General features: G+C 47.7%; 1 protein-coding gene and 1 long non-coding RNA gene across 10 annotated transcripts; both read right to left on the minus strand.

Moving 5' to 3' along the window:
- Positions 1 to 402: 402 nt before the first annotated feature.
- brsk1a (BR serine/threonine kinase 1a) lies at positions 403 to 16272 on the minus strand. 9 transcript variants are annotated; one of them, XM_086140886.1, is made up of 19 exons: positions 15037 to 16272; positions 14850 to 14944; positions 14665 to 14750; positions 14154 to 14294; positions 12460 to 12576; positions 12295 to 12328; positions 12144 to 12212; positions 11880 to 12026; positions 11374 to 11405; positions 11105 to 11269; positions 10029 to 10126; positions 9065 to 9215; positions 7149 to 7209; positions 5749 to 6379; positions 5588 to 5636; positions 5369 to 5492; positions 4877 to 5087; positions 4517 to 4606; positions 403 to 3092 (listed from the first exon to the last, which is right to left on the minus strand). In XM_086140886.1, exons 1-19 carry the CDS (start codon positions 15119 to 15121, stop codon positions 2893 to 2895), a joined length of 2586 nt encoding a protein of 861 aa, XP_085997012.1. In that variant the 5' UTR covers positions 15122 to 16272; the 3' UTR covers positions 403 to 2892. The 9 variants fall into 9 exon arrangements, with proteins under 9 accessions (XP_085997012.1, XP_085997017.1, XP_085997010.1 ...); XM_086140891.1 differs by having other exon boundaries at positions 5749 to 6025; positions 9065 to 9218; XM_086140884.1 differs by having other exon boundaries at positions 9065 to 9218.
- A 1341-nt stretch (positions 16273 to 17613) lies between these two features.
- On the minus strand, positions 17614 to 25509 carry LOC147215000 (uncharacterized). Its single transcript, XR_015104319.1, has 4 exons — positions 25439 to 25509; positions 24461 to 24637; positions 21638 to 21748; positions 17614 to 20764 (listed from the first exon to the last, which is right to left on the minus strand). It is a non-coding gene; the product is annotated as an uncharacterized LOC147215000 (long non-coding RNA).
- Between the last annotated feature and the right edge of the window lie 276 nt (positions 25510 to 25785).

The raw sequence follows: 25785 nt of genomic DNA on the forward strand, positions 1-25785 counted from the left end.
GTTAGATGGAGAAAGTTGACTCGCTGTGGCGACCCCTGAAGGGAAAAGCCGAAAGAAGGAGAAGAAGTCCAGGTTCTTCCCCAGAGGTCCGGGTCCGGGAGGTTCTCCGATGAGGATCGTGTAAGGCCATCCTCGTGACCTTGGCCCGCTATCCATCGCAGGCCGGAAAATATCCAAACGCCAAGGAAAACTGCGAGCTGATGATGTTGGAAAACGGAGCAACTGTCATTTCTGCCACGCCACTGTTTTGTTTTTTTGTGTTTTTCTTTGACATATTGGCTGTGAGTGTGTGTACGGGACGAAATAAAAACGCCTTGCAGCCAACGTTAGACAAGAGCATGTTAAAAACAAGCGTTGCAACCGACCGCCACGATAAGAAACAGAAACTACACACACACACATGAATTTAGGGTTTATTATTGTAACCATAACAATAAGGTGGATCTCTCTTTATTTTGACCATCAATTCAATCATAATTGTTCTTTTTTTAATCACAGGCAATAGTTATAATAGTGCACTTTTTATATTTAAATTATGATACAGACATTTCTTTTTTTTTTTAAACACCTTATTCTACTGACCCTTATGGATGAGAATAGTTTACAATCTTAGCCACAAATCAATGAAAGTGAAAGTGATGAGAAATGTGATGATGATCGATGACGGTGAGCAATCATAAAAGTGTGTCAGGACAGTGAGGCGATCAACTTCCAATGGTTTTTCCATGTGCTGATGATGGCTACACAATGTGTGAGGGCGGACAGACGGGTCAAAGGGACAAGGCATAAAAGCAAGAGATGGAGCTAATTAAGCAAGCTTTCGACACGTGTGAAAGAAAGTTTGTGCCGGCTAGTGTTCGGTTATGTCGACCCGCTAAGTATTCCCGGGTCAATCGCGCGTATCGACGGTAAACCTGATGACGGTTGTGTGTAGAAGCGGCGCAAAAACGCATCCTCCGCGAAGTCGGCGGCTCGCTATTCCTCAGCCATCGTCCGCCGACCGATCTCCCGTAGAGAAGCGCGACGAAAAGAGACCGTAATCGGCAAAGCGACGGATAACGCAACACGTTTGTTCTGCTATCAAGTCGGTTTTCAAAGAAAGGGGTGGTTGGGGGTCGGGGGGAAGCGTGCGAAATGATACAGAAGAAGCTTCTCGTGTACTTTTGTCAGCATAAAAACGCGGCCCATAAATAAATACGTCACACGACAAACGATAGGACGAACAAGATCGATAAACGATGCGATAATTAAATAAATAAATAATGAATAAATAAAGAAACGGTAGCGATCTCTCTCTTAAAAACATTCTGCAATCCGGTTTGCATATTGTGCCGTATGGAAGACTGGTGATGAACATCGAATTCTCCGGTGGAGTACGGGAGTAATACTACGTGACGGCGGGAGGCGCTACCTCCGCTTGCAGGACGGCGTGACGTTTTTTCGTGTTGAGCGTGGATGCGGTGATGAGCTACTTGGCTTGTTGGTGAACACTGAGGTGAGGCGCATGGGCTAGCGGGCTGGCTGCCGGGCTCGCTTTCCGTTTCCGCGGTTCCCTTCGACAAGAAATTGACATAGCAAGCTTTTTAATCGCGGTACCATGAAAATGTCCCTCGGTGAGTTTTCCCCGGGTGGTTTTTTTTTCCCTTAGTTATTTCGTCGAGTTAGTACATGGATACTATGGCAACAGTAGACGAGAGAGCTCGACAAGAACGGTGGCTTCTGTCTGATCCACAGGCCAGGAATTCTCTTCTCTTTCAATGTGGGCACAAACAGCTGTGATGAGGTTCATGGAAATATTCACGCGTCGTGGTATTTTCCATACGATAATGTTCGTATTTCTGTCGAAATCAAAAAAATAACTTTCTTCAGAGCAACGGGGGTCCAATGCAAGAAAAAAAGCTTTGACGCATTAGTTCATCTTGTCTCTGAGTGAAAAGAAAATACAAAAAAGGAATCGGAGCATTTAACTTAAAATCAATGCCTGCCAAGACGCGTCCGGAAAGCTTCCCCTTTCCGACGCCGAGTCTTCTCCGTCTCTACCGTTTCCACTGTGCTACTGACATCCTCGAAAGCAACGTGTAAACCTAAATAAAAATCAAATAAAAAAATATTTTTTTTCACATTCACATATTTAGCTTACTTTGTTGGTTTCCTTTATCTCCGGAGAAGAGCTGGACCCCGTCGGACTTCACATTTCCAGGACGCAGTTTCTCCAGAGAAATCGAGGACATTTTGTTCAGCTCATCGCCGCTCGGAGGCGGCGGCGGCGACGGCGACGGCGGCGGCGGCGGCGGCAGCGGCGTGTCGCCAACTCTTAGGATTCATCGACCGAAATGCATCAGCATTCGTTTCATGGTAATCGGACCGGTAATTGCATGTTGCTGGATAGTGATATGAGCGCACTGGTTAATTTTAAGAGGAGCCTTGAGAACCGTCACAAAACAGGTAATTCTTTTGGTGTCAGATACTGCGGTACAACAACATGGTAGACTATTCTATTCTGATCATGTCAGTATCCTTTTGCAGGCTGATATGCTAACTGGCATGCACATTAGCACTTCAAAATTCCTAGTTTGATTTGTGAAGCTGTATCTATGATGGGTTCCGACTGCTCATTCACATCGTTTTCATTAAAGGGCGATTCCTCGACGCTTCTTTCTTGTTTTAGGGTAGGAATCCTTGTCATCCCGGGGGGGATCGCGATAATGTCGGGGGGGGGAAAAAAGCATGACCGGGGGAGGGGAGGGAGCTCGATCCTCGCTACGATCGAGCGCCTTCAGTAACTTAGTCGAGGAAGAATAGGAAAAGCTCATGGCTTGCGGGGATACTTGGAGATGAAGGTTTACTGTCCGTGGAGTTCCGGCTTCCCGCCGCACGCGCTCATTTTCTAGCCTACGGCTGAGATTGGGTTCCGTTAGAGGACAGAAGTCGGGCTCTCTCTTTCGCCGAGCCTCTGCGCTGCAGAACTCCCCCGCTGCCTCCGATGCCTCCGCCATCTGCTCGGTCGCCCCACTCGCACCTGTCGCCCCCACCCTCGGAGCGCCTCGAGTTTTGGCGGGTGGGGGTCCCGTGGGGTCGGCCGTTCTTCTCATCTGGGAAGGGATCAGGAGAAAAGGACGGGAAAGTCACTCTTACGTAAACACAGGGGGCGAGATGCTAATATCTTCCTCCTTTCCTTTGGGTTTTTCCCTTCAGGGGTCGCAACACTGAATCCACCTTCTCCATCTAACCCTGACCCTCCTCTCTCACACCAACTGCCTTCATATTCTCTCTCACGACGTCCATCCATCTTCTCTTTGGTCCAGTTCCAGCATCCGTCTACCGATATATTCACCCGCCTTCCTCTGTCGATGACACCACCATCTCTATCTGACTCCAAAACATGGGCCGTCCCTCTGACGGACTCATTCCTGATCCTCTCCGTCCTGGTGGCTCCCAAAGAGAGCCTCCACATCTTCATACTTGAGACCTCCGGCTCTGCCTCCTGTCTTTTGGTTACTGGCAATGTTTGTAGACCATCTCACCACTGTCTCCTCACCCTTTTCTTTCATTTTGGCTGATAGTTTTCTATCTCTTCGTACCCCGGCACTTTTCTCCACCTGCTCGAACCCGTTTCTTTACCTCTTTTCCAAACTCACCTACGCTCCGGACATTGACCCCAAGTACTTGAAATCCTACAACTTCTTGATCTCCGCTCCCTGTGGTCTCATCGTTCCACCCTGGTTCCTCTCATTCACACACATACACTCTGTCTTGCTGCGACTAACTTTCATTCCTCTCCTTTCCAGAGCATACCTCCACCTCTCTAGATGTTCCTCAACTTGTTCACTGCGCTCACAACAGATTCCGATGTCATCTGCAAACATCATGATCCATGGAGATTCCTGTCTCACCTCATCTGTCAGCCTGTCCATCACCGCTGCAAACAAGAAGGGGCTCAGAGCTGATCCCTGATGGAGTCCAACCTCCACCCTGAACTTCTCTGTTACCCCTACGGCACACCGGGACCACTGTTTCACAGCGTGCATACATGTCCTGCACCAGTCTTATATACTTCTCTGTTACCCCTACAGCACACCGTACCACTGTCTCACTGCGTGCATACATGTCCTGCACCAGTCTTATATACTTCTCTGTTACCCCTACAGCACACCGTACCACTGTCTCACAGCGTGCATACATGTCCTGCACCAGTCTAACATACTTCTCTGCCACTCCAGATTTGCAATACCAGCGTTCCTCTGTCGGCACTCTGTCGTATGCTTTTTCTAGGTCTACAAAGGCGCAATGCAGCTCTCTCTGACCTTCTCTGTACTTCTCTATCAGCATTCTCAAAGCAAATACCGTGGAAATATACGCCGCTCTAATTATAGCGTGAGGGAATATTAGCCCATGTCGTGTCGGTGGTGACGAATTATTTCCTGAGCGTTCAGTAAACTCTAAAAGACAACGGAAATCGAATTTGTGAGGTAGAGAAGGACGACGATCTCGCAACGCCACGCGTGAGCATGCTTACCAGATAGGGCTTGTACCATGGGTTGGTCATGGGAGCTGAGAAGCTGGGCTTGAATCGTTTCCACCACTCGTCTGAACCTGCGACTTGGACCTGATCACACGTAAATGCAAAGTGAGGCGGGCTTTGCGCAACGTCTGCACCCGCCAAAACCCTTCTCAGGCCCGCTCCCCTGGCAATTCAAGGGGCGCACCTACCATTGCAGACAGTACCTGCAGACCGACACTAAATTCAAGACGATACTGTGCGACGTTTCCCTAATTGGAGCAACGACGCGAGTACATGAAACACTTCATCGTGATGAAAAGTACCATTCAGAAGCTGAAAAAGCCCTCTCGGAAATAAAGGACGGCGGAAACTCGCCTGATATGAGGGTGAACGTCACGCTGTAGATTCCGGTCTCCCTCCTTCCCTCCCTCTCGGTCCTCTCCCTGTCCCGCTCCCTCTCGCCCTCGGAGAAGGCGATGTCCACCTGGAACTTGACGGGCTTCTGGAAGACGGAGGGGCCGCCGGAGGACTTGTATTCGGCTCGGAAGCTGGTCTGGGAGAGGACGCTGTGACTGAGCGACGGGATCTGGGTGGTGGGGAGACAGAGAAGAAGCAGAGAGACCGACAGACTTACGAGGCGGGAGAGGTTCGGGGACCAACGTGAGTATAGGGAGACAAAGGGTGAGGGTGAGGACAAGAGAGAAAGAGTGAGCCATCGGCCAAACCAAAGTGATCCATCAACATGCCACGAGTGACGACGACCGGAAACAAAGAGAAAAGTGAGACCACGACAGAAATGAAGCGAATACGACGTGAGAGTGAATCGGAATCTTTCCCAGCGACGGCCGACAAACGGCGGGCACTCACAGACAAGAAGGCGTGGACGATGTCGGCTTTGACCGAGCTCAGAGGCTTGTCTCTGATCACCACGAAGATCTGCTCCTCTTTCTCCAGGCCGATGAAATTCCCGAACCACGACTTCTTCGCCAGCCTGCCGATCGGACAGAGGACACGGAGGCCGCAAAAACGTGAGCGCCGGTTCGGTGGGCGGGAGGCGGTCCGGAGGAGTTTGGTACGGCAACTTACTCGGGGCTGGACTCCGGCGTTAAGCTGGACATGTCTTCTGACGTCGGGACTGCAATAAAACAAACGGCGCGGTGTTACATCTGCAGCTACGGGGGGACTTCGGAGCGCGACGCTCCTCCGGACCGCCGCAACACAAAGACACACCACGGGAGGCCACCGACCTTGCAGTTTACGGCGATGGAACCGCGGCGAGCCCAGTAAGTTGTTCTTAAAAGAATTGAGCCGAGTCCTCCAGTGGGCAGAGCTGCTGGCCGCCATACCGCTTCCCCCTCCCGGGCTGGAAGGCGGCGTCAGCGACAGAGAGCCCACCCCTCCCCCTCCCTCTGCCCGCGAGGAGGACGAGGACGAGGAAGAGGAAGGCGGGGTGGAGGAAGGGTGGTGAGGGTGGTGGACAGGGGTGCCCAAGGGCGTGGGCAACGGAGAGCCCTGGGGAGTGACCTGCGGCACAGAGTGGGCAGAGTTTGGGTAGAAGCTCTTAGTCACCGACTTCAGGACGGAGGACGAAGGGAAGAAGAAGCGGGGAATGGGTGAGAGGAGCGGAGAAGGGGAAGGCGAGCGGGAGGATGGGTTGTGCAGAGGCAGGGATTTGATGGGCTGGAGATGGGGTCGGTCGGCGGGTCCCTTGGTGGGCAAAGTCTGGGTCTTTGGATGGGGGGGAGCTTTGGGCTTGTCATGAGCCCGGGCCGAGCGAGGAGTGGTGGCGCTTCCCTGTTTGGGCTCCTTTGGGAGGGGGGTAGCGGAGGCAGAGGTGACGTCTGACTGGCTGAAAGTGAAGATGGGGCTTTGGTAGGACTGGGGGAGGGAAGGGGGGGTGGGTTCGTGGGTAGAAGAGATGGACAACAAGAAAGAGGGGATGGAACATAGAGAAAGAAGGATGGAAATGAATATCATGCTTCATGACAAAGGAGTGCATCTTGTGAATGGTGAAAAGTGTCAAACGAAGCGCCGGCACGTGGCTAGCGGTAGTAACCGGATTACTTGTGCAGTGACGGAGGGGCGGGTGGCGGTGAAAGGGTTACTGTCAACACGGGCGATCGATGATATTTACTCAATAATCGGAGGTTCGGACACCAAATGTTAGCGCACTATACGGTACACAAATAGCAATCATGCATTTCGAAAAACACGGTGAATTCAACTGATCCATGCATCATGAAGAAGAGCGGTAGCACAAGGACGACAGGAGACTATGGAGAGGAAATACAAACCTTGTTCAGTGACATTTGTTCTGGGGATCTACTTTTGATGAGCGTGGACGCTAAAGGGGATTGTCCAACGTGTGGGCGCGCCACGGATCGTGCATACATAAACATTTAGAAATCACATACTATCGAAAGATTAAACAAAGAAGCCAAAACACTGATATTCCCATTGCTTTCTGAAGTCGAGGTAAAAGGTGCGACGCATCGGGATGCGTCTGAGGGAAGCTAACGAAGCGAGGAAGCTAAAACGTCACACCTCGAGCCACAACCGCGTTTTGAAATCAGAGCCCGTACGTATTTCTGCAAAGAAAAGCCAGGAGCTACAGCTGTGTGTGCAGCGCTGAGCGGCGGAGCCTCACCCTGGGACTGCTGAGGGGGCTGGAGGAGAGGCCGGTGGACGCTCCGCTCACCGAACGGGATCTGATAAACACACCGGAGACACACCCGTCGTCATGTCGAAACACAAATACAAAATACAAAACTACGGCCGGATCTCCTTTTCCCCACGTTTTGCCACGTGGTTATCCCTTGTGTTGTCTTGCGGGTCAGAAAGTGACCCTCTACCATGTTTAGCTGTAGAAAAAAACACCTTAACCTATTTGTTTTCCAACTTGAAATTTTATGACTTTTCCTAAAGAGACCCTAGAATTAGAAAAAGTGATACTTCTTTTTTGTTTATGTTTTCATGTGGGCTGTACGCCACTAGCGTACAAAGATTGTCTTATGGGTCATTTTTGACCCGTAGGACAAGGGGAGTAAACACAATGTTAAGATCGCACAAGGGTTAAGTTTACTGACAGTAAAATATACAGTTTTACATCTTAAAATGTTCCTTGGACAGATACATTCATCTATATCATATGGAGGAAAATCTATTCTCAAGTGGGTCGGACAGGTAAACTCATGACATAGCAACTACTATTAATGTCACTAGGGTTCATTTCAGACCCGAAACCCGGTATCTTTCAGCTTTGTGACCCGGATTAAACCTGATCCGGCCCGCAGGCCTTAAGTTTGATCCATATTATATGATTCAATGTTTTGAGTTTTTCCCTAATTTTGCATGTAACTTTTCTCCAAAGGAATCCAAACAGTGACGAGCGCAACCAAAAGGCCAACGTCCTTTCTGTAAATACCAGTGAACCGTAACTATTCCGCGCTGCGGCGGAGGCAAACCTGGCGTATTTGTCGGCGTGCATTGAAAATATGACGTCCCGCAGCCGACGATATACAACGGACCCTTACTTTTCGTGGGAGTTACGTTCAAAGCCCCCCTGCGAAAAGTGGATTTCCGCAAATTCGAGACATTTTGATGGCATTTGATGGTATTTAGTTAAATGAAGCCTCAACAATCTCGCCCAACCCTTTACGAACCTCCTGCAATCTGTTATCAAGCCACCGTCGACAGTATTACGCTTCACACACTCTTATACAGTACATTGAACACTTTTGGATAATTGTAATGTGAAATCTTCTTCCTCTAATCCTTTGGGTTTTTCCCTTCAGGGTCTCCACAACGAATTCACCTTCTCCATCTAACCCTCTTCTCTGGATCCTCCTCTCTCACACCAACTACCTTCATATCCTCTCTCACGACGTCCCTCCATCTTCTCTTTGGTCTTCCTCAAGACCTCCAATCCCAGCATCTCTCTACCAAAATCTTCACTCTCCCTCCTCTGTCCATGACCCAACCATGTCAGTCTGGCTTGATCTCCAAAACATCTACCTGATGGACTCATTCCTGATCCTCAACAAGAGAACCTCCACATCTTCGTCTCTGTGACCTCCAGCTCTGCCTCCTGTCTTTTGGTCATTGTCAGTGTTTGTAGACCATCTCACCACCGTCTCCTCCACCTTTCCTGTCCGTCTGGCTGATGTTCTTCTATCTCTTCGTACCCCTGACACTTTTCTCCACCTGTTCCAACCTGCTGGAACCCGTCTCTTCACCTCTTTTCCACACTCTCCTACCCTCTGAAAATCCTACCTTCTTGATCTCCACTCCCTGTATCCTCAGCGTTCCCCGTGTTCCTCTCATCCACGCTCATATACTCTGTCTTGCTGCGACTAACCTTCATTCCTCTCCTTTCCAGAGCATACCTCCACCTCTCTAGATGTTCCTCAACCCGTTCCCTGCTCTCACTACAGATCGCAATGTCATCTGCAAGCAGGATCATTGAAATGTACAATAAACATTGAAACGCAATACAAAAAAAAAAAGGAAAAATTACAAAATTACAAAGTAGAAATAAATAAATACGGTGTTTCCATGCCGTACCTCTGGCTGTGAGCAGCCGTGTCCAGGGCCCGGCGAGGCGGCGTGGGCGACCCCTGCTCGGTCACGCTCAGAACCTCCAGGCTCTTCCGTTCGGGGCGGCAGCGTCCGTGGCGAGTCAGCATGGGAGAGTCCACACGCTTCCGGGGTGGATCTGCTGGAGAACCCCGACGAAAGCTGTCACGTCGACGACGTGGACCGTCACGATTCAACCGCCACGACAACACCGGGACAGTTTCACAGAGACGGGTGTTTTCCCGATAAACCTCAATCCTTCCACTCCCTCCCGCCATTCTGCGCCATTTTTTAAGCTTCTGCTTCCACGAAAGAGAAGAGAAATCCAGCAGCGAGCCTGTAAAGCTCAGGTTAACAACATTAAATGGGTAAAATGTGGTGACACAAAGACTTTAGAAATTGTTAATTGCCGTTAAAAATTGGATTCTGGAGCACCAAACATGCTCACACTAACAATGCCAGACGGGTGTTTTGCCCCCAGATGACCAAAGTAACAATATCACAACAAGGGCACTTTCAACTTGCAAAATACATATTTTATTGCCTGTTTATATATTGTATAGTTATTTTATTGCCTATTTGTATATTTTATATATATTGTCTATTTTACACAGTTTTATATTTGTATTGTCCAGGACTACAGATGGAAATAAGCTATGAGCTACAATCTGGTCCAAACATCTCTGCCTCTGTGCTTAAGGTATTTGTACACTGTCCTAATAAACTTCTAAACAAACAAACAAACAAACTTCCCCCTTCACCATCAAATCCTAGTAACTGACATTCAGACTAGATGCTAACGCGTCCTCGAGCTCCTATCTTGCAAAACGTGCGTTAACAGCACGGTTTGTTCCCGGCGAGGCGTCACACGTATCTGAGCACACGTCTCCGGGGTCAAAGGTGAAATCCGTGAAATCCGTGAAATCCGAAATCCGTGCCTCTAAGGACTGACCTATGTCGTTGCGTGGAGGCAAGTCCTCGTCTTCGTAGCTGGGGTAGCGCTCTTTCCTGTCCAGCAGAAGGTAATAAATCATCTTCTCTTGGTTTTCTCTGAGACGCAGAAACAGATGAATCAGTGACGGAGGTGTCCGGATGAAGAGGGAAAGGAGAAACATGGCGCGGGGTTTGGACGACGCCGCCGCGTCTTCGTAGTGGAAATACTGGAGTTGTTTCAATGTCCCTGAACGCACCGCTGGAGACGAGGGCGACGGCCCATTCATCCGCAGCTCATATGTCACATAACATTTACAGAACAGTGCCCTCTGCTGAACTAACATCCAGATTATCTAGCACTCTTTACCGAAGGGTAATTGCCGGTTTAATTTAGGAATGATGCTTATTTGTGCAGCCAAACAGCCTCTCGCTGCTCTTCATTCCAGTATCCTCCACGCTATTTCATGCTATTTCCCAGCGACGGGCAGCAAAACTGACTGGAAAAGTCATCATTTTATAAATAGCAAAATAACTCATTTTAAGCCGGTCATCAGTAATATATCCTGTTCTACATCCAACCAAATAATTGACTTTGGTCACAGTCGGTCTTAACTGCAAAAACACAATTCAGAAAAAGAGATGCACATCAGACTTACTTCACTTTCACTTTAAATCAGCATTTAAATGCTTTGCCCACAGGATATATTCACTCAGAATATTAAGAGACCAGACGAGCTCCTACAATGAATGGATAAACTTAGTCTGAAATGGTTAGTGACGCCGCGTCAACGGGGTTACATATCATATGTAAACGACAAATCCCATCTCCATTTCAGAGGGCCGGGTCGGTAAAAATCAATTACAACTGAAATGTTATAGATAAATCATCGAAAATCACACGAGGAAGACGCGCGGATATAAAAACAATCAACCGCGTAAACGCCGTCTCTTACAACAACTCCTCCGGTTTGCGCGAACCTTAAAACACACGGTGTCGGCACTGCGTTTTAAAAGTTTGGGTTGACGTTCTGGTGGCGCTCTCATGTCGCACGTGATAAAGAAAGAAAAGAAAAGAAAAGAAAGAGCAAATCTTACTCTTCACACTGCAAATCACGTGTGAGCTTGACTCTGTCTCTGAAACAGCCCAGCGAGTGCATGCTGTCCAACACATCTGGGTCCAGCTCAGTTAAGGACAAGATTCGCCTCACACACACTCTCCTCGGGGGAGGCTGCTCAGGACACGGCTCATTACGGCCACCCCTGGGAGACACACACACACACACACACACATGCACGAGTGACATGAACTTTATGCGTGCGGTTATCGTGTAGCAGCTGAGTACGTGAAGTGAACCTATACTCACAGATACCAGGCGTGTTTCTGGATGGTCTCTAGCTGTAAGAGGCGACAGGGCAGATGGAGCCATTAGTTTCTCGGCTGTTCGTGGCCAGAATGCTGACGGAGCAACGCTGTGAAAATGTTTCGCGCTAAATCTGTTTTTCCACTTTGTTTTCTTGCAGGGGCCGAAAGACATTTTAATTAAAAACAAACAAAAAATTGTCCCTGAGAAAGGCGAACTCTTTGACGAGACGCTCGAGAAATCCCTCGACCGTCGATCCGGACGATTTTTGACGGGCGCAGCGAAAGCCGACGTCAAAAACGCGCGGAGAATTTACCGGCCGTGACTCGGCTGGTGCGATTTTGGCGTGTGTGATCGCGTTGCGAATGTAACAGGAACTACGACCAGCGGCTCGGGGCTCTCGTCAGCCAGTGAGCTGTCGTTGAGTCCAACCGGTAGAAACCGTCGTCGCCGACCCGTACGCGTATATACGGACGAAGGAGGTTTCGGAGGCGACGTCACCCACGTACCGTGAGCCTCTTCTCCGGGTTCACCTCGATCATACCCTTCAGCAGGGACTGGCAGTCAGGGGGGATAAAGTGCGGCATGTGAAAAACTCCACTCTTCACTTTCTCTAGGAGCTGACGTAAATTGTCATGGTCAAACGGCAGGGCCCCCTGGAGGAAAAAAAAAACAAAAAACAAAAGGAAAGGGTGAAAGAACAGAAGGATACGCCACCGATTGTAAGGATTATCCAAATGTCGATTGCATTGGAATCTAAAAGGAAGCATTACCACCAGGAGAGCAAAGAGGATGACCCCGCAGCTCCATACGTCAGCTCGACGCCCGTCGTATTTCTCTCCCTACCCAGGACGTGAAATTGAAAAGTCACTTTCTTTGGAGATCTAGTCGAGCCTTATCCCGTTTCGTAGAGGAGACACTTACCCGTATAACTTCAGGGCAAGCATAGTGCGGCGATCTGAAATGAAAGAGGGTCAGGGTCCAGGTGAGGCGCCGCTACGCTACGTGGGCGTTGATAATCGAAGTATAAAAGGTTTTGGGTGCGTTATTATCAAGCTCTAACATCCACACGGGTTGAGTCATACGCACCCACAGCTGGTTTCCAGCAGGCTGTCCCCCACCTGCAGGGACGCCATGCCAAAGTCCGCAATACGGATGTTGTTCTTCTCGTCCAGGAGGAGGTTCTCGGGCTTTAGGTCTCTGTGACTGCACGGAATAGAACACAACAGGTCGCGTTTTCAAATCCGTTCTCTTGTGACGACGTAAATCGTGATCTGAAGTAAGTTTGAGCGGCTTCTGAGCGCACGTTTTACAATACAACTAAATTGCAACATCATTTCAAATTTAGCAGACTGCTTCTGACAGCAACGCTGGGACAGGGAGGGACAGACAAATGCTCTGAGAAGATCTTGGGTTCTGCTGCGACATCTGTCGCGGTCATGGCTGGTTTCCTTGCTGTGACTGTCTACTGAGTCCCACTGCAGTTATGTGTGTGTGTGTGTGTGTGTGTGTTAAAACGCGGCAGCTACTGCTAGCAATACACCGACGGAGTGAAGGAACACTTTGCTTTATGTCCTAAAACTTGAGATCTATGCTAACTGTGACTGTTAGGCTGGTGGGGTGCGGCGACAAATCCATTTGGCAGTTTTAGCGGAAAAAAAAAAAAAGGCAAGGTTGGGGTTTGAATCAGAAACGCCGCCGTTCCAAACGCCGCTTCGGTCCCGCGCAGGGAACGTCTTTCCGGAAAAAGCGTTGTGTTTACACAGCGGTACCTCGGAGGAGAAATGAAAGAGTCCTCATTCTACTTTTCACAATCGCCACGGCTCAAAGCCCTGCAGTGCTGCTTCACCACAATCCAATCCTGAATTTGGCAATAATTGAGAAACCTTGAAATACTACAATTTCCTGAGAAATAAATAATGAGAAGTTTTCTTTGCACTTCAAATTCCTCCGGCGGGCCAAAACCCTGGATCCGTTTCCCAACGGGCTCGGCTGCCAGGATACGCAGGTGACACTCAAGGTATCGCTTTCCGGCCAAGAAATCTTTCAAACATGTCAGCAACGAATGACCTTCTCGGACAGGATTTGCAGTAATATGTGATTTCAGCACAACAGGGACGTTAGCATCTCTGGTGTTAGCGCCGGCCAATATTAGCCACAGGCTCCGAGTACATTGTCATGACCAAGCATTCTCTGAGAGTGCGTGCGTCCGGATGGAAAAAAATAAGAATAAAAATCTTTGTCATGGTTTATTGCAGTACATTAAAGAATGATTTGATATAAACATTTATTTCTGGTGGCTTGAAATGAACCGATATGGGAATTTTTGGTCTTTTTTTCATCCCTGGAACTGGAATTCCTTAGCACGGCTGTATAATTGTTAAAACTATTCCTAAAGAGGCCTGGCAAAAAAGTCGAACAGATGCTTATAGGATGGTTAAATGTTTATTTCTACCATTTTTGCTTTATAAGTTGAGCAAAATTGGCCACGCGTGAAATTTACCGAGTCACTTTTCCTCGGAGATCAGTCCGACGGTTTTTATTTTTTTTTTCCCAGGTGCTCAAAAGACGGCTCGCAGAGCCCTATATTTAAGAGGCCTCCGTGACGCCGCCTTCAAAAGCAGCCAACCTGGAGGCCCTTTGAAGGCGCGTCACAGACGGCCCGTGGACATTTGCTCAAATCCAAACTTTACAAACCCTCTCGAGATACAGCGTTTTACACATTTTCACCGCACGACCCGGTCCGGCGACGAAACGAAACGCCGCTCTTTGTAGGAACTAACCAGATGGAATGACTGTGGCAGAAATCCAAGGCCGAGATGATCTGCCTGAAGAACTTCCTGGCCTCTTTGGGCGTCAGACGGCCTTTCTTTACCAGGTAGTCAAACAGTTCTCCTCCTGACACATGCTCCAACACCAGGTACCTACAGACATTCAAGGACAGTCGGGGTTCAGACCCTCCTGTTTTTCCTCGGGGAAAAACAGGAACACTTCTGGGAACCATCAAAACCGAACCGCCCGACCTGATGAGTATGACGACGGCACGGGACAATAATAAAATTGGTTTATCTCACGCCCGTTTTCAATCGGCGTGGGTATTCGGCGGCTGTCGGGAGTATTTTCCCCGCGAACAGATCAAACAGGAGGCGGGTGAAAACGCGAGTGTGTCGGAAATAACGGCCCATCATTACAGGTGTGCGTCCGTCAATCCATGGCGGGGGGGGGGGGGGGGGGAGGGGGGAGGAAGAAAAATAAAAATAAAAACAACATGCAAATGGGAAAGAGGCCACTCACAGATACTTGTTATTCTCGTAGACATCGTGCAGCTTCAACACATGTGGATGTTCAATCAGTTTGAGAATGGCAATCTCCCTCTCGACCTGCTCGGAAACACGGAGGACACACACACACACACACACACACGCGAATGTCAGAGGTCATGCCGGAAAGGTCGCCGTGAGAAACCGGCCACACCGTACCTTCATCAGGACCGACTCGGACAGCTTCTCCCTGTTGACTATTTTGATTGCTACTTTCTGACCTGTGATGCAGTGGACTCCGAGCTTGACCAGACCTGAGGCGGAAGCAGGGGAAGACAATTGAGAGATTATTCGGGCGGCGAGACAAACATTCGCGGGATTTGCATCGAGGGTCGGGTCGGCTCACCTGTCTGTCCCTTGCCCAACGTTTTTTCCAGTCGATAGGGCCCGACATATTGAGCGGACTGACTTAGAGACAGTTCCTTACTCATACTGCTCTCGCTGGCGGCGGATACGACGACGACGACCGCACTCGGATTATTGCAAGTACCGCGATGCGATACGGTGTGTCCAGAAGTTCGCGGCGGACTCGGACGGGGTCGGGGACGCTCGACCCGTTTCACTCGGCTGCTACTCCGGAAAAAAAGTTACCGGTCGGAACATCCGGATAGGGGAAACACATTCACGGGTCGAGCGACATGGTTGGGTTTCTGCGGGCCCCCCCCCCCCACCCCCAGGTCTTCGGTGGGATTAATGAAAAAGCAGAAACAAGCAGGAGAGCGGGAGCATCACCAGAAGAGCTTCGGCGTTAAAAACCAAAACCCAAACTAGATCCACCTCCGTTATTCAGCTTCTCACTAGCACATCCCCCCCACATTAACCGTGGATGCAGACATGTAAAAGGGGATGGGGGGGGGGGGGTGCAAAAAAAAAAACAAACAAACAAAAAATAACACAAGGAGGGTTTCCCCCCCTGCTGCAGCAGCAAACACCCGGAGGAGAATATGATGTGCACGCCGGCGCCGGCGTGTGAAAGCAGAGGTTTCCTCCCAGTCGGGCCTTCACAGGTGCACCGACATGCTAGGCTCTCCCGCAGCAGCTCGGCTAGCTTTAGCCTCGGCGCCGCGACCCCGCTCTCCCGCCGCCGCCTGTCAAAAACACCCCAAGTTATCCGGCGTCGGGAATCTCTCGTCGGTCGTCGGTCGCCGCATCGTCGCGGTGAATCGAGATGAAGCGCGTCGCCCGGCCGAAACGAGCATTTTCATCGGAGCCTAGCTCCGTCCGTCCGTCCGTCCGACCGTCCGGTTCTCCCCCCCGCACCCGGTCCCCGCTCCTCCTCCGCCGCCTCCCCGCCTCTCTCTACATCCCTGCGAGCCGCGGATCACAGCATCTCCCCGCTCCGCCGGAGCGCAGGTGTGTGTGTGTGTGTGTGTGTGTTGGGGGGATGGATGGAGGAAAACAAAAATTAAAAAAAAAAACAAAAAAAAACCCACGGATAAAGCCGCAGTAAAGCCGCCGGGCCTAAGCCTCCGCCTCACCCCGCGTCCGGTTCAGCCGGGGTAGCGGGCCCTGCGATTCACACTCCCTCCGCTTTCCTTGCCGTAAATCGATATTTTCTCTCCGCTCTTCCTTCCTCCGCCTTTCTCGCATCAGCATCCGGGTCCCACTCCCTCTCCATCCTCCCCTCCCTTCTCCTCCTCCTCCTCTTCCTCTCCATCCTCCATCCTCCTCCTCCTCTCCCCCCGCCCCTCCCCGGTCGTCCCTCCCCGGGGTGGGCGCATCCTCCCCGGGCGCGGCGGCGCGCTCGTCCCGCTGCAGCTCCGACTCGTTCTTGGAAAACCAAAACAAAGGTGGAACTAGAAGTAAAAATACTCCGTTTATTCAATCGACAATTAATCATACGTAGGTTTACTTTGACCTCTTTTTTTGCTCTTTTCTTCAACATTCAAAGTCGGTTCTCTGCATGTTCTGGACATTACATTACATTACATTACATTACATTTGGCAGACGCTTTTATCCAAAGCGACTTACAATAGAGGACATAGGGACTGCAAATAACACTTGCAAATACAAGATGCACAGGAAATATACAGAACAGTAAGCTTGTTTTTTTTTTGTTTTGTTTGTACACACACACACACACACACACACTGCATAGCCTAACTTGGTTCCTAACCTGATCTGGGGCATCAGCGCAGTAAAAAGTCCTGAAAGAGAAAAGTTTTTACCTGTTTCTTGAAGGTTGAGAGAGATGATGCTAGTCTTGTTGCTTCCGGAAGTTTGTTCCACCACTGGACATACAGAGGAATGGAGAGGATGTTTCTCACAATCCCATTTCTTCTTCTCCTTTTGGCTTTTCTCCTCAGGGGTCTCCACCTTCTCCATCCAACCCTCTTTTCTGGATCCTTCTCTCCCATATCCTCTCTCACGACGTCCATCGATCTTCTCTTGGGTCCAATTCCTGCATCCGTCTACCGATATATTGTCGCGCGTCATGAATGTTTGGGTTTATGTTGATGCTTGTTTTCTGTGTTTTTGCAGTTGCTGGGAATGATGTGGGTGTGTTTTGGGTGCAATGAATTCTGTTTTGTTTTTTTTACCTGGAATTGAGCAGGAACACTTGGAAGTACCAGAAATTCTCCTCCGTCTTGATCTCCACGTTCCCCCCGGGTTCCTGTCATTCACGCACATATACTCTCACCTTCATTCCTCTCCTTCTCACGATCCCGCAGTGACATGGAATTAACAATTGAATAAAAGTCATCAAAAAATTGCCCCGAGTGAGTGAGTGAATGATTGTTTGTCTATATACGGTATTCGTACCCCCAATGAAGGCTAGGATAGGCTCCAGCATGCAGGATAAGCAGCAGAAGATGGATGGATAAAAGTAATCAAGTGCAAATTAGCAGTGAAGTGAAAAGCACTGTGACATTAAACTATGAGGTCTGATGTATAAGACTGATATTTGACAGCGTGAAAGAATAAGAATAAGAACAACTTTATTTATCCCGAAGGAAATTGTGTTGCCAGAGTTACAAGAAAAACACAACAATAATAAATAACAATAGAAAATTGTATAAACAGTAAAAAAAAAGGGGAGAATAAGAAATACAAATGAACTATAAAGAGTCTTAAGTAACAAGTGAAGACTATAAGATGAGATCAGATAAGATAACATAAGAACAACTTTATTCATCCCGAAGGAAATTGCTGTGCCAGAGTTCCAAGCAAAAACATAACAATAATAGGTAATAGTAGGAAGGCGGGAGAATAAGAAATACAATAAAATATATATTGTCAAGGTTAAGGCTATAAAGTGTCTTAAGTACCAAGTGAAAGCTAAGGAGTGCACAAAAATATGAAAAAATATTGTACATGAAGCTGTAATGAAATGAAATATTGCACAGATGAAAATATATACAAATAAATGATTACAATTTACAGTAAGTGAGTGAGATTTTTTTTTTTTTTTTTTTTTTTAAGGTTTAAGATTTTGAGAAAGAGTGGCAGCAGAGGTTTTTTTTTATGTACAGTTTTAGCGCAAAGGTCAGTAGGTTCTCCTTCTTTTACGTTCGGCCGGTCAATCTCCTCCATCTGATCCCGCTCTCTGTTTCCTCCTCTTTCACATCCACTCGCTTCACATCCTCTTTCACTCCGTTCCTCCAGGTCTCCTGCCTGCAGCTCCAACCCCAGCATCCTCCTTCATCCCGCCCTGACCTTATCGCTGAAACATCTACCATGTGCTGTCCCAATCCTGACGCTCGCTCCCAAAGACAACTCAACATCTTCTCGTCTTCTCTTCGACGCCGCCGTCTCAGAACCAAACAGCATCGCTGGTCTCACAGCCGTCTTGTACACCACTTTTTCTGTTTTGATTTTTATTGTTTTTTTAAATCTGTATTTTGCGCACATGCATATATCTGGACTTGAGTATTCAGCATGACGGCTTAAATAAAATGTGTTATTATTATTATGGTACAACAAAATGGAAAAAAAGGACTATCCAACCAGCACACATCCAAGCCCTGATGCTGTTATTTAGAATAAACGCACAAGTTGAATTGACGAATGATAAACATCACAACGCGGATAAAGTCTAAAGAGACAGTCAGCAAACAGAGGTGACATAAAAAGGAAAAGAAGGAAATACTATTACCCCAATAAATATAAAAAAAAAAAAAAAAAATGTTATCGACAGAAATGATAAAAGGGAGAGTTTGTGTTGAAGTGATGCGAGAGGAGGAATGTAAAGAGAAAACAAGAGCAATGATATAATAATAAAATACTAGAGGTGTACTGATGCGGGTACAACCATACATAAAAACGAGCAAAATCGAATTTACCAAGAAGTAAAATAGAGGTAAATAAACACAAAAAAATAAACCTGCCAAGATGTGCGGGCCTGTGCAAACGGACAAATAAAAAATGAATCTAATGATCTAAATTGATTCCGTATTTACGATATCACTACTCAGAATCTGTCATTTGTTTACATTTGAATTTTGTCTTGGCGCCTTCTGTGTTCTATATAAAGCCTTGGTCACGTGCTTTCTGTCTGAAAGTTACTTGACAAAAGAACTCGCCTTGACTTCTATTAATAGAAAAGCTGTATGACTTGTGCAAAACTGAAGAGCTGCACAAAATGAAGGGTTTGTATTGTTTGTTGCTGCGACCACATATTTATCCGATGACCTCACTTATCTTTCACCTGAGAACCGCAAGCCAGGCGAGTTCATTAGTGAGGTGCGGTAATGATCAATAATTATCATCTCAGAGGGAATATGAAAATATACATATTTGCAAATTAGGGGACAAAATGTTCACCCCCCCCCCCAAAAAAAAAATCATGCATTTTAAATGATTGTCACCCACGGAGAGATAAATTCAGTGAAAATCAAAATCAAACATGTGAATCTAATCAGTAAGGCGATGCTTTTTGTCTTCAAGAAAGAATCTTAACGATCGAGAGAGTCCAAACGTGACAAAATTCCAAAGTAATTTATTTTACCACTGTCCTTGCGTACAAGTCTCTCACAAACATGCTGTGATTTAATTATACAGTTGATTTATAGCCATATTTTGGGGGGGGCATTTATAACCTGAGGAACAGCATGGAGTAATCTTTGAATTGAACGGTGGCTGATCTATTTTTAGCTCCACGAGTTTCACGGTCCCATCTGTGCTTTTCCTGCGACGACGAGTCAAAGAGGCAGCGCTATCATTTAATACTCGGACAGTTTTGGGCACGCACGATCCGGTGTTTGCGACAAAACAGACGAATTCGTCTCCGGCTGGGAGACATGCCGGTTTTGGACCGAATTCTATACATTCATGGTATCTTACCGTTGATTCGTGATGACCGGGACCATCATCAGACCGTTCGCAGCAGGAGCTGAAGCGTGCAAACCCTCGTTCGCTTTATTCAATCTCCAAAATTTCAGTTTGAAGTTTGGGGCAGGATTTGTGTGTCGTCACGGAGCCGAATTAGAAAGGCCTTTTCGATCTTTCCGCTGAGACCGAACATGTTATTTCAAATTGGGAACACCGTGTCACATCTCAGGGCAGACATAAATATAATAAATATAAATCAACTGACTTATTTTAAAGCTCATTGTTTCATTCTCCGCTCTTTTACTCCCCGAGCGGAGGTTTCAGAAGCCGGACCCAGGACTCACCGTTCTCTCTGACAGGATAGAAACGTCTTTTTCGTCATTTGGCAACCTTTGTTTAAATGCCTCGCTTTACCTCAGAAACGTTTCCCCTCTTTCCCACAGAGAGGAAAACGCTCTGAATGACTGTCTCCAGCGGGGAAAAGGACATTAGACTGCTCAGTACAAGTATTAATGCCAGGATTAAGTGAGATTAACTCCTTTCTATTCCATTCAGAGACACACTGCTTTGCGGAAGACCAAGTCCTGTTAGTATACAGGTCAGAGCATAATCATTGAAAATATATAACACGCGATATCCTTATTTTATATTAATAGCATGATTTTTCTTCTTGCATACAGCTTGCGGAGGACTGATGGTCCACGGCGGGACCGTGACATTATCAGGCTTCATCGGGATGTCACATGGTTTCGTCCGGGACACTGAGCGGGACATGCGTGGATGCTGATGAGTGAAACTTAAGCTGCGATTCAAAAAACAAACAAGAGAATACAGTTAAGATCACGAACCTTGAAGAATTTTAAAAAATGCATCCGGGGGAATGAGATCTTGAAGACACGATTGCCATTTAATGTTAATGACGATGTCATCCGCAAAGAACAGAATCCAAATGATGAAAAAAAAAAAGTATCATCATCCCTTTCACAAATCAGCTAAATGGAGCGGCTAATACATTATGTTTCCATTGCATCAGCCCTCGCAGGGCTAATAATATAACGGTTATGATGGCACGAGAGGAGGCTCCATTAAAGATCTGACCTCGGGCAAGCGATGGTGGGTTTAAAAGAATGGAAAAATAACGACGATAAAAATCACCGATCTTGAGCACCCGATGGAAGTGACGCCGTCAGCTGGAACGTCTGATGCGCGGTGGTGCGGAATCGTAAAACGATTATGCTATCTTTCTAGAAAACAGAAAATAAAACGGCTTTAAATGCCGGCTCTCGCTAGAACGTTACCATCTGGGGGACCTTCTCGGTCGCATACCATCCCCGCACTGTTTGGTGGAAGGGAGCCGATAGCGGCATCGGTGCCGGAGTTTATAGACTTCCTATATTTTTATCATCGGTAGAATTCTGAGTCCCCGGTTCTTGAATCTAAAGTGAGTCCCGAGTCTGAAGGAGGCTCCAAACTGGAGAGGCGGTCAGGAATGCACATGTGTCGGAGCACCGGAAGATACGTGTCTGGGTCCTTTAGTGCTGAGTCTAGTCTTGTATGCCAGGATTTGATCCGGCGTTGTGGATTCCTGCGCTCTAACACAGTTCTGATGCGTGTTTCCTGGAAGACCGACTTAAGTTGCGCCGATGTATCTCCACGGGTATTGGTGTGAACTTACGTTTGAGAGATGCATCGCTTGGTGCGTCAGGATCCCTCAGACAGGGTCCTGATGCAGACCTGGAAGGCGTCCATCAGGTCTTTACAGCTCTCGGCTCCCTTCTTTCTGACACTGAAACATAAAGCCAGATTTAACCGCGTCCATGGATAAACAGACAGACATATGAGAATTCTGCGTATCCCGAAAATTGCACGGCAAACACGGGGATGAGTCTAAAATCAGCCTAAATTTGCCCCCGGGATTATTTCAGCATGCACTGACAGTATTGCGTTTAACCAGAACATCCACAGCTGCTTTTATCTGCATTTAATGTAGTAGAAGAGCACGGGTGAGTAATCTGCACTGTAGCGCCACTAATACTAATCACCGCAGCACGTGGACATACTCCGAATGTCTGTGGCTTCTTGTGCTCTCGTAACATGAACCAGCAGCCAGGAGCGTGCACGTTCTCATGCGACCAACCGCTCACGTTGACCACCGTTTTAGACCTCGGGTCTACAGTATGAATGTTTGTAAAGCCGTTACGTCGCTCTGACGACCCGGCGACTCCTTCCCTTTACGCCGGAGAGGATCCGCTGAGAGTATTTGGAGGTAATGACTTCCTTTCAGGCGCCGGCTAATTGAATACGCCGCTAGTGTTTATGCAGTTATACTGTATTTTAAGCAACGCAACAAGTGGTAATCGGGGGAACGTGACCACGGCTCTGCGAGGAGCCAAACGCCGCCGAAGGTTGGGGCGCATCCACCCGGCCAAGACACCGGCTAATAATATAACCCCAACTACGTTTGGATCCGTCACTTCTTCATTGATCTTTTGACCTCCCCTATGTTGGACACTCACCATTCAGTAACGTCCTCTTTGATAACCTGGCACGGCGCCGGCACGGCTTCATCAGAGTCTGGCATTTTGACAGGACAGCTGGAGCACTTGCTCATGCGAGAGTCAAGCGGTTATAGGTCGGCGACGGTTATGATGGGATAGAAAAAGGGAGGGGAGCGGGAGAAGGGAAGAGGCACGGCGGTGACGCGTTACGACCGGCCGAGCTGGAACTCAAGCAATCCGGCAGAGATTTACATCTACCAGGGCTCGTCTTCTAATGTTTTCAAGTGTGACGCGTCCTCTTTTTTCCCTTTTTTCTTATTTCGTGGAGTCGATAATCGTCCCGTTTGTCAAGTAAAGAATACGCAGATAGATTTACGTGATTATATACCCGAGACAGTGCGCGTTTAAAGGACTCGCGATAGGGGAGGGCAATTCTCTGAGGGATGGAAAGAGATTCTTTTTTTTATAACAATAATCACTATGGGTGTTATTATATTTTATTTCTAGTGTTGTAACAATAATAAGAATTGTGATCTTCTTCCTTCGGCTTTCCCTTCAGGGGTCGCCACAGCAAATCAACTTTCTCCATCTAGGCCTCTTCTCTGGATCCTCCTCTCACACCAACTACCTTCATATCCTCTCTCACGACGTCCATCCATCTTCTCTTTGGTCTTCTTCTAGACCTCCGATTCCAGCATCCGTCTACCAATATAATCACTCTCCCTCCTCTGTCCATGACCCGACCATCTCAGTCTGGCTTCTCTGACCTTCTCTCCAAAACATCTAACATGTGCTGTTCCTCTGATAGACTCATTCCTGATCCTCTCCATCCTGGTCACTCCCAAAGAGAACCTCAACATCTTCATCTCTGCAACCTCTAGTTCTGCCTGCTGTCTTTTAATCATTGTAACAGTTTCTAGTCCAAACATCATCACTGGTCTCACCACGTTCTTGTACACCTTCCTTTCATTCTGGCCGATAGTCTTCTATCTCTTTGTACCACTGACACTTTTCTCCACCCATTCCAACCTGCTTGAACGCGTCTCTTCACCTCTTTTCGGCAATCTCCGTTGCTCTGGACTGTTGACCCCAAGTATCTGAAATCCTCCAGCTTCTTGATCTCCACTCCCTGTAGCCTCACCGTTCCACCCGAGTTCCTCTCATTCACACACATATATTCTTCTTGCTGCGCTAACCTTCATTCCTCTCCTTTCCAGAGCATACCTCCACCTCTAGATTTTCCTCTACCTGTTCTCTGCTCTGACTACAGATCACCATGTAATCTGCAAACATCATGGTCCATGGAGACTCCTGTCTAACCTCATCTGTCAGCCTGTCCATCACCACTGTAAACAAGAAGGGGCTCAGAGCTGATCCCTGATAGAGTCCCACCTCCACCTTGAACTTCTCTGTTATCTCAACAGCACACCGTACCAGTGTCTCACAGCGTGCATACATGTCCTGCACCAGTCTTACATACTTCTCTGTTACCCCTACAGCACACCGCACCACTGTCTCACAGCGTGCATACATGTCCTGCACCAGTCTTAAATACTTCTCCACCACTCCAGAGTTCCTCATACAATACCAGAACTCCTCTCTTGGCACCCTGTCATATGCTTTTTCTAGGTCTACAAAAGCACATTGCAGCTCCTTCTGGTCATCTCTGTACTTCTCTATCAGCATTCTCAAAGCAAATACTGCATCTGTAGTACTCTTTCTAGGCGTGAAGCCATTCTGCCGTTCACAAATGCTGACTGCGGCTCTCAGTCTAGTTTCCACCACTCTTTCCCATAACTTCATTGTATGGCTCATCGACTTTATCCCTCTATAGTTGCTGCAATTCTGCACATCTTCCTTATTCTTAAAAATAGGCACCATCACACTTTGTCTCTATTCTTCAGGCATCTTCTCACTCTCTAAGATCCAGTTGAAATAATAAGTATTGTGATGATTATCATTATTATTGTCAGTGTTGTTTACATTGCTCGTGTGCTTACGATGTCGAGAATAGAGTTGGAGATTGTTTGAGCGTTCTTCCTTTTCCTCTGGTTGCTCCCTCCAGGGGTCTCCCACGTCAATCACACCAACGAACTCCGGCCGTAAATCTCCTCTCTGGTCTTCCTCTGGACCTCCTGCCTGGCAGCTCCAACCTCAGCATCCTTCCTCCATGCCTCCTGTGTACATGTCCAAGCCATCTCACTCTGGCCTCTGCATCTTTACAAATTATGCAACACTGTTATCATGCTATTTTTGTAGATATAGGTTTTAGTGGCGTTTGTTACACTTTGAGGCCAAAACGTGTCCTCCTTTACTTGGTTTCCTCCTTGTGTACTGCACAACTTTGAGAGACTAAGTATGATAGAGCTTCTTCACAAGGATTCACCTTGGTTGAACACAAATAAATAAACAGAAATGGCGAAATGAGGATTGATCCTCGCATTGTCATGTTTCTGGAAGATGAGGTTGCAGCGCAAATGTTCATAAAACACATGGCACTGCACGCGTAGAAAATGCGATCGGATTTCTTTCATATTACACTCGGCTTAAAAGATTACGTTAATGCTGCAATCATAAAACTTGTTGCGTGCTTCGAATTCGACTTGCAGAAAATGCTCAAAATAGTTTACTGTATTGATTTCGGCCCCCCCCCCCTCCATATTTTATTTGCAATTTTAAACCACCAGAGGGCAACAAGTGCCTGCAGAATACACACACACACACACACACACACACACACACACAAGATGCTGGATTTCCGTTTGTTTACTGTAAACAAAGGCATTGAATTTCGCATAATGACAGCAGTGTAGATCCCTGGTCAGTCACGCTGTTTGACGTCCCCCTCCTCCCACAAAGGATGGTTGAAGGTGTTTCTCGACATGCACAGTGTGCGTGTGCATGCGTGTAAAAACACACACACACACACACACACACACATGCTGTTATTTCTCCCAAAATACAAAGCTGATATTCACCTGGAACCCGGAGCCTCTGCCTTCCTCCCCCGGTGACGGGTTAGTCATCCTCCCTGCGAGCTCAACTGCGCCACCTGGTGGCGGAACCGGTGAATTACACCTGGAATCTGGCAGACAGGTTGTCCGTATAATAAAAAGAAAATCCGATAAAGTAGCAGCGCTAGCGCAATTCAAACGCCACCGCTGATGTTTTAATTTTATCTATTTGTCACGCGTGCTGAACAACATACAATTCCCACTCGATTTCTTAGTGAAATTGTCGATTTCCTGGAGGTGGTGGTGGTGGTGGTGGTGGGGGCGCCGCATGCTTGAACTTAATGCACCTACAGTGATTTATTCTACAAAGC

This window comes from Fistularia commersonii, chromosome 33 (genome assembly GCF_037954325.1).
Source record: "Fistularia commersonii isolate RoL2024-O1a breed Wild chromosome 33, RoL_Fcom_v1.0, whole genome shotgun sequence".
Lineage (NCBI taxonomy): Eukaryota > Metazoa > Chordata > Actinopteri > Syngnathiformes > Fistulariidae > Fistularia > Fistularia commersonii.